At 48.3% G+C, this 16,902-nt stretch overlaps 1 protein-coding gene across 3 annotated transcripts; it reads left to right on the top strand.

The window, feature by feature from the left end:
* Positions 1 to 2,493: 2,493 nt before the first annotated feature.
* Positions 2,494 to 15,901, top strand: LOC309533078 (uncharacterized protein). Of its 3 annotated transcripts, none has more exons than XM_082224127.1 (4): positions 2,494 to 2,681; positions 9,970 to 10,044; positions 10,631 to 10,716; positions 14,937 to 15,901. In XM_082224127.1, the coding sequence occupies exons 1-4, from the start codon at positions 2,612 to 2,614 to the stop codon at positions 15,006 to 15,008; spliced, it is 303 nt and encodes a 100-aa protein (XP_082080253.1). In that variant the 5' UTR covers positions 2,494 to 2,611; the 3' UTR covers positions 15,009 to 15,901. The 3 variants fall into 3 exon arrangements, with proteins under 3 accessions (XP_082080253.1, XP_082080251.1, XP_082080252.1); XM_082224125.1 differs by lacking the exon at positions 2,494 to 2,681 and adding an exon at positions 6,912 to 9,007; XM_082224126.1 differs by lacking the exon at positions 2,494 to 2,681 and adding an exon at positions 6,913 to 9,007 and having other exon boundaries at positions 9,982 to 10,044.
* The last annotated feature ends 1,001 nt before the right edge of the window (positions 15,902 to 16,902 follow it).

The raw sequence follows: 16,902 nt of genomic DNA, 5'->3' as shown, positions 1-16,902 counted from the left end.
TCCTTCCTGGCACCAGCCCCATCTGTCCCATCTGTATTGACAATTCTCCCCTTAAACTTCTGAGAATTTAGCATGTCCATGAACACATCTCCCCACCATCTGAGTCAATGGCAGCAACCAACTAAACCTGGCACTCTCTCAGCCAATAGCTAGAAAGACTTCCGACAAAACAGCCTCTCTTTTCCACAGGCTTTTGGCATGCTTTTACCTGCCAATTTGACAAAAGAGGGTGGGGATGAGGATTTGCATGGCCTGGGTCTAATCCAGTACTGGGGCTTTTCCTTCTATGCACACCACAATCCACCCCCCCCCCTTCTGAACCAAAACTCCAGTTCCGCCGACAACTTAGTGAGGAATTTTGTCCCTGGAGACCTGGTTAGATTTCAAGAGATTTGTCTCCTGTCAGGCCAGCTCAGGAGATTCATCACTGCTAATCTCTCTGCTCTAATCAAATAGGACTTGGGTTCCGTTTTTGAGTGACAGAATTAATGTGAAGAATTAATCTCCTGAAACTCGGAGCTTACGATCAGCTGAGCCTGCTAAATGGCAAAGAGGTCCCAGCAGAGACAGGGCTGACGTATCTGTCGGCTGAAGACACAAGTCTGGGCTCTGGATTTGGAATTCAGCAATATGGGAAGATGTTGACAATACGTCTTATAGCATTTATGATTTCTCATTTTTCCAATCTTCAGTTCTCCACATTTTGACATCAGTTTGCATTAAAATAAAAAATCCTCATGCAAATTAATCAGCATTTGAGTGCTATTTTCTCATATACACATTTTTGAATGCGCTTTTGCCTAATACATATTTTTTTGCAGTATGATTTACCCTAATACAGTGGTTCTGAAACGGAGTGTGCATTCAATGAAGAAAAAAAATCTTAATAAAACAATAAACACCACCACTGCTTGTGTGAGCAGTTCTATAAGATTTTGCCCTTAAATGGGAAAAACAATGCAAAGTGGCTTCTAAGCGTGTTTTTCAATGATTTCCTCTCAGCAACGAGCAACCACTGCTGCTAATGCCTGTTAAGTTGTGGGTGAACATATCAGATGACACAGCGATTCTTCAAACAGCTCTTGTTTATTCACAGGCCAGAACAGAACTGAACTGAAGGGTTCAGCCAGCCTGCTTATATAGAGCTCCACTACAACGCAACTGTAACCACTTTCCGTAACTATCCAATCACTGAATATCACTTTCAATCCCTTATTTGCATATGTGGACCTGAGTGAAAACTATCTACAATATCCCCCTGCTGGCCCAGGGTGAGAACTTCAGTACATAACAATGCCCCTCCATACAGATCTGGATTTAGGGGACAGGCTTCCAGAGAGATGATATGGCATTTAGACAGACACAAACACTGGTGTCTCTAATTTTCAGCGACCAGCTGCTTCCTGGCCATGTTAGGCATTTGCTGTGCTTGATCTTCAAATTGGATTCCATCTGCGCCGTATTAAGCAGTTGGTCCCTTACCTTTCTCGCCCTGATCTGGCCACTGTGATCCATGCGACGGTCACCTCCAGGCTTGATTATTGTAACTCGCTCTACGCGGGGCTGCCCTTGAGACTGACCCAGAAACTACAGCAGGTGCAGAATGCCATGGCGAGGCTCCTTACGGGGTCCTCGCTGCGGGATCACATTCATCCAGTGTTTTACCAACTGCACTGGCTTCCGGTGGAGTATAGGGTCAGGTTTAAGGTGCTGATTTTGACCTTTAAAGCCCTATGTGGCCTAGGACCCACATACCTACGGGACTGCCTCTCCTGGTATGCCCCACAGAGGACCTTAAAGTCCACAAATAACAATACTTTGGAGGTCCCAAGCCTCAAGGAGGTTAGATTGATCTCAACTAGGGCCAGGGCCTTTTCAGTACTGGCCCTGACTTGGTGGAACGCTCTGTCACAAGAGACTAGGGCCCTGCGGGACTTGACATCTTTCCGCAGGGCCTTCAAGATGGAGCTGTTCCGCCTGCCCTTTGGTTTGGACTCAGTCTGACCCTTATGTTTCCTTCCCCTTATGCTTTTGATCCATGGGCTACTTTTAAAACGAGGCTGCATTTTAAATTGCATTTTAACCTGTATTTTAAATTGGGGTTTTCTTTCCTATTATGTTTTTACTGTAATTTTACTGGTGTTAGCTGCCCTGAGCCCGGCTCTGGCCGGGGAGGGCGGGGTATAAATAAAATTTACTACTATTATTATTATTATTATTATTATTATTATTATTATTATTATTAAAAATGACAATTCCCTACGATATAATCGTAGAATTGTAGAGTTGGACAGGGACCCCTAAGGATCATCCAGTCCAGCCCCCTGCTTAAAAACCTCCAATGAAGGAAAGTCCCCCACTCTCCACGGGAGTCCGTTCCGCTGTCAAACAGCTCTTACAGTAAGAGAGCTATTCAAAGGCTTTGGAGCAAAAAAAAAGGAGCAGGTTTTGGGCACTCCACCCTCCAACTGTCTTTCAAACCAGGAAACCATGGCAAGGAAGTAAACCGACAGCAAGGATTTCTCGAAGCACCACTTGTGGACTTACAACACACAGAGCGGACCGGGCTGCTGGTCCCAGATTGGAAGGGCAAGCCAGTAGCACTGCCGGAATGGGCTGCTATCATTTCCCTGTGGTGCCCCTTTTATTACTGTGTCTTCCCTGCTGCACCTGGACCCATGGTGAGTGACTGCTGCCAAGTCTCACTGACTAATGCATAGCAACGTGTTGGGAGGGGGGGGGGAGAAAGGTGGCTTTGGAGGGAAGCTGGAGTTCCAGAACCAGCCAAATCCTTGCGTTGCTTCATACACGAACCAGCTGTTAATAAGCCTTGGCCAAAGAAAGCAAAAACCGTAGGAATGGAAACGTGTGTTTTTGTGGCTCGTGTAAAAACATGGGCGCAGAATTACTCAAGATCAGCGAAAAACTAGGCAGCTTGTCCCTTGTACCACGAGGAGTAGCTCATAACTTTCAGCTAGAAGGGGCATGAAATGCAGGGACAGCAATGCAGCTAAAATAGGCAGAGAAGAAACCAGTTCACAACAGAACCATCTTCCTGGCTCAGTTCTGTCTGTGGCATATTTTACTTCCACTATGCCAAGCTCCCTAGGGATTTTAGCCACTTTGGGAACTGAATAGCACCACGGTTGTATTTTCCTTTCCTTTCCTGGGAGCTGTTGAAATACGCTGGAGTGTTGTAACAGGCAAAGCCCCAGGGTATTTTGGACCCTGCGCAGTGTAGAAACTGCTGCTTTCTATTTTTGGCATGGATTCTAAGGCTTGCCTCTAAGGCTTGCTTCAGGAATCTCTTTTGAACAGTTGGGTGCATGTCAATTTCATATCGGTTTCTTCTCTAGTTGTTCTCTGGCGAGGAGGGAAGGCATGCAAATTGAGGGTAAGCCATTGGAAGCCCGGGGCCAAATCTGCCCCCACCTGAGGTGTCCACTTGTCCACCTGTTGCACAGTTGCCAGTGTAGAGACAAGTGTGGTGTGCGGATGGAGCAGTAGCTGAAATCCAAGCAGGATAACCCAGGTGTAGCCCGGGCGCTCTCTATCATCCCTTCCTAATAGCGTCCCTCACATTCAGCTGGTTGCTGACCTTAAAGGTAAAGGACCCCTGACCAATTAGTTCCAGTCATGGCTGACTCTGGGGTTGCAGCGCTCATCTCGCTTTATTGGCCAAGGGAGCCAGCGTACAGCTTCCGGGTCATGTGGCCAGCAGGACTAAGCTGCTTCTGGCGAACCAGAGCAGCGCACGGAAATGCCGTTTATCTTCCCACCGGAGCGGTACCTATTTATCTACTTGCACTTGACATGCTTTCAAACTGCTAGGTTGGCAGGAGCAGGGACCGAGCAACGGGAGCTCACCCTGTCACAGGGATTCAAACTACCAACCTTCTGATCGGCAAGTCCTAGGCTCTATGGTTTAACCCACAGCACCACCCGCGTCCATGGTTGATGACCTTGGGATTCAGCAAATGGCCTAAGAACAATAGTAGCTGTAGCACAACTAAAAAGATAGGGGGCTTCTTTATATTAAGAGAGCAATTGATCCATGAGACTCAATACTGCCTACACTGGCTGGCAGTGGCTCTCCAGGTTGCAGATTGGGATCGCTTGGAGATCTTCCTGGGGACACCAGGGATTGAACCTGGGATCTCCTGAATGCAAAGCGGATGCTCTAACCCTGAGGTGCACTCGTTCCCAAGCTATGCTAGCAGAAATCTTTATTATTCGCATTAAACAAGTCAGTATGCAACCATGAGCGTTTCATAGGAAGTACACAAACAGCTGTCTACTCAGAAGCAGCTCACAGTTTAAGGCAGACAAACGGGGAGAAACTGAGGGATTGATGATTCTGAGGGTAAGCCAAAGGCCATGCAGGGAAATGTGGGTTTTAAGGGGAGTTTTGAAGGAAGGGAGAGAGGTGCTAAACTACAGGGGAGCCCAGTGAGAGACACAAAGGGATGCTTATAATCCATAAATATTTTCAGAAGAAAACAATCTTTTTAAAAAAGGTTGCTGAGCTGGGGTGCAAACTGTGTGAAGGATGTTGCCATATCCCATGTCAGAATTTTTGTCTGTCTAGCCAAGTATGGAATTCTAAAAGAAATGTTCAGTTTCTGGAGAAGGTGAGCTCTTTCTGTGCCACAGTGCAGAACTCGATCTCACTTCTCTTCCTCCCCAGGTGCAGCCACAGTTCACTCTGCCTTCACAACGAGCTCCAGTCTCACCTCCACACCACAGACAAATGCAACAGAGAAATCCACTGTTCCATTGCTAAGCAGTTCCACCACACACCCCTCAACAGCAGGGACTGCCCCAAGTCCTGACCCACCACCCTCTTCAGGTAAAAGCGCTGTTCAGATCACAGCTGAGGAGACCACCACTGCTATTTCAGAAGGGACTGTCAGCCCTGCAGGAGAAACCACCCCTTCCCAAGCAAAAATGTCCACAGAAGGATTACCAGTCCCCTCACCAGCTGTACCCACACCTGGAAGCTATTCTACCAATACTAGGCCATCCAGGTTCACCCTGGTAACTTCTCATTCCACCTTCGCAGGTGAAGGCTCTCCTACCATCAGCACTACGGCCAAAGTCACTTCCAATTCTGTTGCTCCCACCATTTCACAAACCACAACCAGCCCCAGTCTCACTACTACAGCACCAAAGGCAAGCTCAGCAACTCAATCCACCACTGTCCCATTGCTAAGCACACTACCAACCACGGATGTCACCACAGTAGCTGACTCCTCCACCTCCATCAGCACTGCAGTAGAAGACAGTAGCTCAACGCTGGCAGTATCCTACAGTTCAGAAGAAGCCACATCTGCAGAAGAAACCGCCACCCCAGCAACAGTTCATCCTTCATCCTATCCTGGTGGAACGAGCACTGAGCCCACACCTTTTATCCAAAGAAGTGCAGCCGCTTCAACAGAGTTCATTTCCCCATCACTAGCTAAGACCACGGATGAAAGTCCCACCACTACTGGCACACCGCCAGAAAAGACCACGTCGACAGGCCTCTCTTCCACCACCCCAGCGAGGTCCAGTAGCAATGAGCCAACACTCAGCCAACAACCAACATTCCTCTTCTCTTCACTGCGTGATTCAACAGCTCTCACTGGCACTTCAGAAGCTGGAATCACGGATTCTACTACTTTGGAAGAAGAAACAAGCCCTACAGTCCTATCTTCAGCCTCTCAAGACAAAGCCACGCCCATCACAGACTCTGTTGCTACTTTGCATACCATAACCACAGCCAAAAGCATTGCCACCCCCAGCACTGGAGCAGAAAGATCCATGCAGGCATCTGTCTCTTCCACAGAACATCCACCGATCTTCAGCTCCACTGTAGATGTCACCTCCACATCCCTTGCATCCACACTCTCAACTGTTCCCCCTCCATCCACATTCCCTTCTGCACCCCTGCAGTCCCACACCAACTCACCTCGGACAGTTGCCGCTGGCAGTTCAACATCTGGAATGGCCACCAGCCCTGGTGCTTTAGGTGATGTGGCTAGCAGCCCTACACCTGAAATCCCAGAAGCCACCAGCACTATGATAGTAGAAACTAGCTCAAGATCCCAATCGCTAGCTCCTCAAGACATAACCACATTCGAAACCACAAAGCGTAGAGAAATGACTTCAGCGGAGGAGACCACCACTGCTTTTTCAGAAGTGACCATCAGCCCTGCAGAAAAAACTGCCACCACAACAACAGTTCATCCTTCATCCTATCCTGGTGAAATGAGCATTGAGCCTACACCTTTTATCCAAAGAAGTGCAGCCGCTTCAACAGAGTTCATTTCCCCATCACTAGCTAAGACCACGGATGAAAGTACCACCACTACTGATACACCGCCAGAAAAGACCAAGTCAACAGGCCTCTCTTCCACCACCCCATCAACTGAAATCACAGGTCAAACAGCGAGGTCCGGGAGCACTGGGCCAACACTCAGCCAACAACCAACAACATTCCTCTTCTCTTCACTGCATTATTCGACAGCTCTCACTGGCACTTCAGAAGCTGGAATCACGGATTCTACTACTTTGGAAGAAGAAACAAGCCCTACAGTCCTATCTTCAGCCTCTCAAGACAAAGCCATGCCCATCACAGAATCTGTTGCTACTTTGCATACCATAACCACAGCCAAAAGCATTGCCACCCCCAGCACTGGAGCAGAAAGATCCATGCAGGCATCTGTCTCTTCCACAGAACATCCACAAATCTTCAGCACCACTGTAGAAGTCACCTCCACAGCCCTTGCAGCCACACTCTCAACTGTTCCCCCTCCATCCACATTCCCTTCTGCAGCCCTGCAGTCCCACACCAACTTACCTCGGACAGTTGCCGCTGGCAGTTCAACATCTGGAATGACCACCAGCCCTGGTGCTTTAGGTGATGTGGCTAGCAGCCCTACACCCGAAATCCCAGAAGCCACCAGTACTATGATAGTAGAAACTAGCTCAAGATCCCAATCACTAGCTCCTCAAGACATAACCACATTCAAAACCACAAAGCATAGGAAACTGACTTCAGTGGAGGAGACCACCACTGCTTTTTCAGAAGTGACCATCAGCCCTGCAGAAAAAACTGCCACCCCAACAACAGTTCATCCATCCTATCCTGGTGAAACGAGCATTGATCCTACATCTTTTATCCAAAGAAGTGCAGCCACTCCAACAGAATCACTAGCTAAGACCACGGATGAAAGTACCACCACTGCTGGCACACCGCCAGAAGAGACCACGTCAACAGGCCTCTCTTCCACCACCCCATCAACTGAAATCACAGGTCAAACAGTGAGGTCCAGTAGTACTGCTCCAGAAGTAACACTCAGCCAAAAACCAGCCAAAAACCAACCAATGTTCATCAGCATTGCAGTAGAAGACAATAGGCCAACACAGCTGGCATCCCACAGTCCAGAAAAAGCCACATCTGCAGAAGGAACCACCACCCCAACAACAGTTCCGTCTTCCCATCCTGGTGAAACCACCTCTGAGCTCACAACTTTTATCCAAAGTTATCAAGCCACTTCGACAGCACTCCTGTCCCCATCACTAGCTGCAACCAAGGGTGAAGGTAGTATCCCTGTTGTCACATCGCCAAAACAGACCACATCAACCACAACTGAGCTCACAGCCACAACTGGAAGCTCCCCTGCCCTCACCTCAGGACCACAGATGACCTTCACAACTACCTCCAGAGGTGAAGCTTTATCTACCACCAGTAAAACTGCCAAGGTCACGTCAACAGTTGCTTCTTCCACTATTTCACTGCTCCAAACCACAACAAGCAGCCCCAGTCTCACTACTACAGCACCAAAGGCAAGCTCTGCAGCCCAACCCACCACCTCATTGCTAAGCACATTGCCAGCCACGGCAGCTGAGCCCTCCACATCCGAAACTGCTGTGACTGCCACAAGGCTCAACACTTTGTCAGTCTCCAGTCCGTCTTCCTCTCCAGGTAAATCCACAGCTCAGCTCACAACTGTTGCAGCACACAGTTCTCTCTCACCAACTGAAACGACATCTGAAACCGGCACTCCAGCAGTTGTGACTTTCAGCACGACAGAAGAGATCACCACCTCCATTAGCAGTGCAGTAGAAGACAATAGCTCAACGCTGCCAGTATCCTACGGCACAGAAGAAGCCACATTTGCAGAAGGAACCACCATCCCCAAAACAGTTCATCCTTCTTCTTATCCTGGTGAAACGAGCGTTGAGCCTACATCTTTTATCCAAAGAAGTGCAGTCACTCCAACAGAATCACTAGCTAAGACCACGGATGAAAGTACCACCACTGCTGGTACACCGCCAGAAGAGACCACGTCAACAGGCCTCTCTTCCACCACCCCATCAACTGAAATCACAGGTCAAACAGCGAGGTCCAGGAGCACTGTTCCAGACGTAACACTCAGCCAACAACCAACTATGTTTATCAGCACTGCAGTAGAAGACAATAGGTCAACACTGCTGGCATCCCACAGTCCAGAAAAAGCCACATCTGCAGAAGGAACCTCCATCCCAAAAACAGCTTCTTCTTCCCATCCTGGTGAAACCACCTCTGAGCTCACAACTTTTAGCCAAAGTTACCAAGCCACTTCGACAGCACTCCTCTCCCCATCGCTAGCTGCAACCAAGGGTGAAGGTGGGATCCCTGTTGTCACATCGCCAAAACAGACCACATCAACCACAACTGAGCTCACAGCCACAACTGGAAGCTCCCCTGCCCTCACCTCAGGACCACAGATGACCTTTGCAACCACCTCCAGAGGTGAAGCTTCATCTACCACCAGTAAAACTGCCAGGGTTACTTCAACAGTTGCTTCTTCCACCATTTCACTGCTCAAAACCACTACAGCACCAAAGACACATTCCAGAGCGAAACCCACCGCCTCACGGCAAGCTACCACACTAACCACAAATGTCACAAGGACAACTGGCGTCACCACATCGTCAACAAAGGTGACCAAAATTATTCAGCGTCCAATTTCAGCGCCAGGTAAGCATACTGACTTTGACATTCATCTGAACAGGGAAGACTCACACAAGCAGGGGTGCCGACTTGAATACAATATTGGGGGGCAGTTAAGTTCTGCCCAACAGAATTGATCACATGATGTGGCTCACACCCACCATTTGAATGGCGGTGACCGTCAACCCTTGGGAGGGGAAGCCCCCTCAAACATTTCGGGTGTGTGTGAAGGGACTTCGGCCCCTGGGAGTTGGCTCCTAGGCACACAAGTACAGTGGTGCCTCAGGTTAAGAACTTAATTCGTTCTGGAGGTCCGTTCTTTACCTGAAGCTGTTCTTAACCTGAGGTACCACTTTAGCTAATGGGGCCTCCCGCTGCCACTGATTTCTGTTCTCATCCTGAAGCAAAGTTCTTAACCTGAAGTACAATTTCTGGGTTAGCGGAGTCTGTAACCTGAAGCGTCTGTAACCTGAAGCGTATGCATTTTGAGCTAGGTGGCAGAGCTGGAAGGAATGCAAGTATCTGTAGGCTGAGATAACTGCCCTGGGATCATATATACTCTGCGGTATATAAATTTAACAAACAGACAAATAAGGCTCGCATTATCCTAACCCTAAGAAGTGGGTTTATTGAACATTCACCTTGCGCAGAACATAAACAGGGGTCAGACTACATCTGGTTTTTATCAAAATTGTTGTTGTTGTTGTTGTTGTTAATCTTTTTTACCAAGGTAAGTAACTCAAAGCAACTTATAATATATTAACAAACACATACATCATCATCATCATCATTATTATTATTATTACTTCTGCATGGGAGGGAGTCTCACAACTGGGGCAGTACCCCAGAAAAGGGTCTATTCATGTTCCCCACAAGCAGCCCCTCTCCCTAGTCTCAGGGCCTGGGCTGGGTGATGGGGCCAACTGATGTGGGAGGGGCTGGATCCTTTGCAAGGAAAGAGCTGACTTGTCTTCTTGTGGCTCCTTTAGCTCCTTCCGCAGCTCCAGGTGGAACCAAGAGGCCCCCGCCAAGGCCTTCCTGCCCTTCTCTACCTCCAGATACAGGTAAGCTCTTGTCATCCAGGGACTGAAGCATCCTGTGTCGCTCTTCCTAAATCTCACCTGACTTTGCAATTTCTCTTCCTGCTTCCTTGCCCTGACGGGACGTGGGGTAGTTGAATGCCTCCCGTCGTGAAAAGCAGGATATAAATGTCATAAATAAATAAAGTACAGTGGAGCCCCGCAAGACGAATGCCTCGCAAGACGAAAAACTCGCTAGACAAAAGGGTTTTCCGTTTTTTGAGTTGTTCCGCAAGACAAATTTCCCTATGGGCTTGCTTCGCAAGACGAAACGTCTTGCGAGTTCTTGCGACTTTGTTCCCTTTTTCTTAAAGCCGCTAAGCCGTTAATAGCCACTAAGCCGCTAATAGCCGTGCTTCGCAAGACGAAAAAACCGCAAGACGAAGAGACTCGCGGAACGGATTAATTTCGTCTTGTGAGGCACCACTGTAATTAAATGACAGGCATTTATACAAAGACACATGATGTGGAGAAAAGGTTTTTCTTCCTGTCTGTTAATTCTGGGACTTGTGGCTGAACTTATGCAGAAAAGGAACAAATGTGGTTTGTGTGTGATTTTCTCCTCTGGCAGGTGGGACCCAGGTCATCTTGTCAATGGGCTTGACCACTTCCCTGAATATCTCTGACCCCACAACCCAAGAGATGGTTTTGAACAAGGTGAGGGTTCATTGTTATCGTACGGAGTCCTCCAGGCAACTTCTGATTTAACATGGAGCGATTTTAAGGGCTTGGTAACCATAATATCAGCTCTGTTTGGATCAGTCAGCATTCCTTCTCTTAGTAATAATGTGATAATGTTTTCTGAAAGATTTAGTCTGAATCTGAGTGGCCAATGGCCACTGACTTTGTAGGGCTTTTTATTGCCATTATTATTATTATTAAACAGTCTCAAAATATCTGTGGGATGTAAGCAATTTTGAAGTAAGGGATCACATCCCCAGCCGATGTGGACAGACTCCTCCGAGCTGGAAAGCCCACCACCTGTCCTCTCGACCCGTGCCCGTCTTGGCTGATTAGAGCATGTCCAGACGAGGTGCGGGCCCTCCTGGGGGATATCATCAATTTGTCCCTTGGCACGGGGACATTCCCAGGGGAACTGAAGGAGGCAGTGGTGCGTCCGCTCTTAAAGAAAACATCATTAGATCCCTTAGATCTATCCAATTACCGCCCAGTTTCGAATCTTCCATTCCTGGGCAAGGTGATTGAGAGAGCGGTTGCTGAACAGCTTGGTAGGTTTCTGGATGAAACATCGGCTCTGGATCCATTCCAGTCCGGCTTCCGCGCTGGTCATGGGACCGAGACGGCTCTGGTCGCCCTAACAGATGATCTCCGTAGACAGCTGGATCGAGGCGGGTCGGGGCTGCTGATTCTTCTAGATCTGTCAGCAGCTTTCGACATGGTCGATCACGAACTTTTGGACCACCGCCTCGCCGACGTGGGGATCCAGGGCGCAGTCCTTCAATGGCTGCGCTCGTTTCTCTCTGGTCGGGGACAGAGGGTGGCGCTTGGGGGGGAACTGTCATCCCGCCACTCCTTGGTGTGTGGAGTGCCTCAGGGTGCGATTCTCTCCCCGATGCTTTTTAACATCTGTATGCGCCCCCTCGCCCAGCTTGTCCGGAGTTTTGGGCTGGGTTGCCATCAGTATGCCGATGACACCCAACTCTATCTGTTGATGGATGGCCATCCTGACTCGGCCCCAGACACACTGATCAGATGCTTGGAAGCTGTGGCTGGATGGTTACGTGGGAGCCGGTTGAAGCTAAATCCTTCGAAGACAGAGGTCCTCTGGCTGGGACGGGACGATATGGGATTGAGGGGGCAACTCCCGTCTCTTGCGGGGGTGCAATTAGTGCCAGCACCGTCCGTTAAGAGTTTGGGTGTAATCTTCGATACCTCCCTCTCTATGGAGGCGCAGATTGCAGCTATAAGAAAGGCGGCATTTTTTCATCTCCGCCAAGCTAAGCAGTTGGCCCCTTACCTCTCTCGCCCTGACCTAGCCACTGTGATCCACGCGACGGTCACCTCCAGACTGGATTATTGTAACTCGCTCTATGTGGGGCTGCCCTTGAGACTGACCCAGAAACTCCAGCGGGTGCAGAATGCCGCAGCGAGACTCCTTACGGGGTCTTCGCTGCGGGATCACATTCATCCGGTGCTATACCAGCTGCACTGGCTCCCAGTGGAGTACAGGATCAGGTTTAAGGTGCTGGTTTTAACCTTTAAAGCCCTATACGGCCTAGGACCCTCGTATCTACGGGACCGCCTCTCCTGGTATGCCCCACAGAGGAACTTACGGTCCTCTAATAAAAACATCTTGAAGGTCCCAGGCCACAGAGAGGTTAGGCTGGCCTCAACTAGAGCCAGGGCTTTTTCGGCTGCGGCTCCAACCTGGTGGAACGCTCTGTCACAAGAGACAAGGGCCCTGCAGGACTTGACATCTTTCCGCAGGGCCTGCAAGACAGAGCTGTTCCACCAGGCCTTTGGTTAGGGCACAGCCTGACTCCCTCCTTCAGCAATCTTTACAATACTTTAGTTTATGGTTGCCATTAATTTTGATTTTAATTAATTCTTATGATGTTTTTATATTGTTGCACTTTTTTAGTGTTGTTAGCCGCCCTGAGCCCGGCTTCGGCTGGGGAGGGCGGGATATAAATAAAAATTTATTATTATTATTATTATTATTATTATTATTATTATTATTATTAAAGATTACAGGATGTATTCTTCTTTCTTTGGTGTTCACTCGTAGCCGAGTAAGATTGTCTTCCATGAACACGGTCTTAATAGTGAGTCCGTAAGTGACTGTGGAGGCCAATTCTGGATCCACACGTCCTTCCATAGTGGGGACATAGGTTTCCAGGTGGGAATTGATCATGGTGTGGATTTGCCAAGCGTGCCTTCCTCTTAGTGCGTTTCTCCCTTTCGTCCTGAGTTTGAGGGTCTTCAAAGCCCATGACACCTTTGGTCAAGGCTGTTCTCCAACTGGAACACTCGCAGGCCAGTGTTTCCCAGTTATTGGTGTTTATACTACAGTTTTTTAGATTTGTCCTGCGAGAGTCTTTAAACCTCTTTTGTTGACCACCAGCATTACGCTTTCCGTTTTTAAGTTTGGAATAGAGCAGTTGCTTTGGAAAACAATAATCAGGCAACCGAACAACGTGACCGGTCCAACAAAGTTGATGTTGAAGAACCATTGCTTCGACACTGGTGACCAGAGAGAGGGGCTCGCAGTATTAACACCCCAACAGAGTTTGCTTTGCCATTAGTGAAAGTTTTGGATCCATCACAGAGCAGGTTGCTGTTTCTCCAGCTTCCAGGCTGCTTCCAGCTCCGTTTGCATACCACTCTGGCTATTGCCCTCTTACCTAGCAGTTGGCTGAGCAGGGTGGAGAAAAGGACCACTCGATAGCCTGGCAGAAGCCATCACTTAGGACTCAGTTGTTGTTGTTTAGTCGTTAAGTCGTGTCCGACTCTTCATGACCCCCTGGACCAGAGCACGCCAGGCACTCCTGTCTTCCACTGCCTCCCGCACTTTGGTCAAACTCATGCTGGTAGCTTCAAGAACACTGTCCAACCATCTCGTCCTCTGTCGTCCCCTTCTCCTTGTGCCCTCCATCTTTCCCAACATCAGGGTCTTTTCCAGGGAGTCTTCTCTTCTCATGAGATGGCCAAAGTATTGGAGCCTCAGCTTCAGGATCTGTCCTTCCAGTGAGCACTCAGGGCTGATTTCCTTCAGAATGGAGAGGTTGGATCTTCTGGTAGTCAATGGGACTCTCAAGAGTCTCCTCCAGCACCATAATTCAAAAGCATCAATTCTTCGGCGATCAGCCTTCTTTATGGTCCAGCTTTCACTTCCATACATCACTACTGGGAAAACCATAGGACTCAGTTACATGAGTCAAAAAAACATTTTGGATGTGTTATAAACACGCAAAACTAGATGGCACCAGAGAGCAAATAAATTTTCTATGTGTTTTTTACATAGCGTTTCCCCCCCTTTTGTTGCAATGATTTAATTTCTGACTTATTTATAGCATTTTTTTTTCCTGCATGATGATCAGCCCTTAGTTGAAGCTCTCTCAATTTAGCTAATTCTTTTGGGATGCTGATGAGGACTCGTAAGTGGCCAGTTAAGTTCGTTGTCTTACAAAGAAATTTGTCTGACCCATTCAGTAAACTCCTCTGTTAGATTGTAACCTGCCTGGTTATAGGATCCCAGTAACTGGGAAGAATTCAGGGCCTCATCCAGACTGAACCCCACCTCACCCTGAACTCACCACGTCATCTTTAAATGCTGATACAGTGGTACCTCGGGTTAAGTACTTAATACGTTTTGGAGGTCCGTTCTTAACCTGAAACTGTTCTTAACCTGAAGCACCACTTTAGCTAAAGGGGCCTCCTGCTGCCGCCGCGCCGCCGGAGCATGATTTCTGTTCTCATCCTGAAGCAAAGTTCTTAACCTGAAGCACTATTTCTGGGTTGGCGGAGTCTGTAACCTGAAGCATATGTAACCAGAAGCATATGTAACCTGAGGTACCACTGTACAGTAGTACCTCTGGTTGCGAATGGGATCTGTTCAAGAGGCCAGTTCGCAACATGAAAAGAGCGCAACCCGCAGCAGCACGTCTGTGCACGTGCGGGTCATGATTCAGTGCTTCTGCGCATGCGCATGACGTTATTTTGTGCATCTGCGAATGCGTGAGCGGGGAAACCCGGAAGTAACCCTTTCCGGTACTTCCGGTTCACCGCGGGACGTAACCTGAAAGAACGTAACATGAAGCAAACGTAACATGAGGTATGACTGTATCCTTAACATGAATTCATATATCTTATTCATTTCCCCACCCCCACCCCTGTGATTGTCTTTTCCTCTCCAGCTGAGTCACGACCTGAACGCCAACTTCCCCTGCGCTGCCTTCAGTGTAAAATGGATAGAGCAGATGAAGTAAAGCTCTAAAAGACTCACGGCAGCTGCTGGCTGATCAGAAATGAAGGCAGAATGAGCCCCACTAAAGGAGAAGGAGAGATTCTGTAGCAGCTGAGCTCCAGTTCTGATACCAGAGTGTGAACTGATTCTGTTTTTCCATCACATGCAAATGGATATCTCTAAGTGCAGACCCCTTGCTTGCAAAGTTTATTCCTTATGCTTATCTGCAAATGGGCCACAGGGTTGGCATAGCACTGCGGTGAAGAGACTGAGCTACGTACCCGGAAGGTCGTTGGCTCAAATTTCACTCCTACCATGAATTCACCAGGGGTCCTGAGGCAAGCCCCTTATCTTTAATGTACTGTACTGGTTGTTTTGGGTGCTATGTTGTACTGGTCCTTCAGAAACAACCACACCCTTGCCTCGAATTGGCTAGATCCTTTTTCCTAAATAGCAAGATCTCGAATTGACTAGATCCCTTCTCTTAAATGTCAGTCACTGCTGCGACTCTTTCCATTGGCCAAAACGCTGAAATGTGAGGGAAAGCTACCATATTTCCCGCTCTATAAGACGCACCAGACCACAAGATGCACCTAGTTTTTGGAGGAGGAAAACAAGAAAAAAAAATATTCTGAATCTCGGAAGCCAGAACAGCAAGAGGGATCGCTGCGCAGTGAAAGCAACAATCCCTCTTGCTGTTCTGGCTTCTGGGATAGCTGCGCAGCCTGCATTCGCTCCATAAGACGCACACACATTTCCCCTTACTTTTTAGGAGGGAAAAAGTGAGTGTTATAGAGCAAAAAATACGGTAGTTTCTGGCAAAACTAATGAGGAAAATAGCACCTGCACGTGTTGCCTCACATGTCAGACGCCAGAATCTTACTTTTAATAAAAAAAATAAAAATAAAAAGTGCACTTTTTTTGTTTGAGAATTTAGGAGCAGTGCAGATTTTGAAAGGCAGCTGCATTTCAGGGACTGCAAATTAGGTAGTTTTGCATGGAAATTCAAACTGAATCGAACTCGTCCCTCAACCGTAGAAGCCATCAAGGGGAGACGCTTTTGTGACAATTGCAGGTGTGGAGCAGCTGACCCATTAAGAGTTGCCTCAGGAGGACTGCAAAGAGCTCAGTGTCCCATCTTGTAATTTCTTCCTTATTAGAAATCCTTCTAACACCTCAGGCCATTAGTGTCCTGCTCAACGCTTCAGGAGTTTGCTAACTCTGTGACGCCACCACAAGTATCCAGTTCATTAATTTGGAAAGCTGTTTGGAGGGCTTGAAGGCAATCCTCCGCTCCTGTGCCCCCCCTCGCCAAATGCCAGGTTGCATAACAGCTTAGTCACCTATTAACTCTTTAATCAGCTTGGTAAAATCAGCCTAATAGACCTTTGTGCAGCTGAATTTGGTTAAATGTCACCTTGGAGGAAAGTCAAATGCTTTGCGGTGGTAGCTCCAGATTTCGAAAAGAAGTTCGGGGAAGATATCTGAGAGAGGCTTCCCAAACTGAATCGATGAGGGTCATCACAGAAGGTCCTCAACTCATGGGATGCCCACGGTTTTCCATGGGGAAGAGGCAGGGGAATATCTGCATGGGATATATTTTCCCTAGGGAAACTCACATGCTTGCGGGCTGTGGACCTAGATTCATTGTCTCAATCAACAGCTATGGGGTCTTTTCCTTCTCATACGTTTCCAAGCACAATTGAAAGTGTTGGTGCTGACCTTTAAAGCCCTAAACAGCCTGGGCCTTGTATACCTGAAGGAGCGTCTCCACCCCCATCATCCAGCCCGGACACTGAGATCCAGCACCGAGGGCCTTCTGGTGTTAACCTCACTGCAAGATGTGAAGCTACAGTGAACCAGGCAGAGGGCCTTCTTGGTAGTGGCACCCTCCCATCAGATGCCAAGAAGATGAG

Source organism: Podarcis vaucheri, assembly GCF_965113315.1.
Source record: "Podarcis vaucheri genome assembly, chromosome: 5".
In the NCBI taxonomy this organism is placed as follows: Eukaryota; Metazoa; Chordata; class Lepidosauria; order Squamata; family Lacertidae; genus Podarcis; species Podarcis vaucheri.
This window is presented reverse-complemented; position numbering and strand designations above follow the sequence as displayed.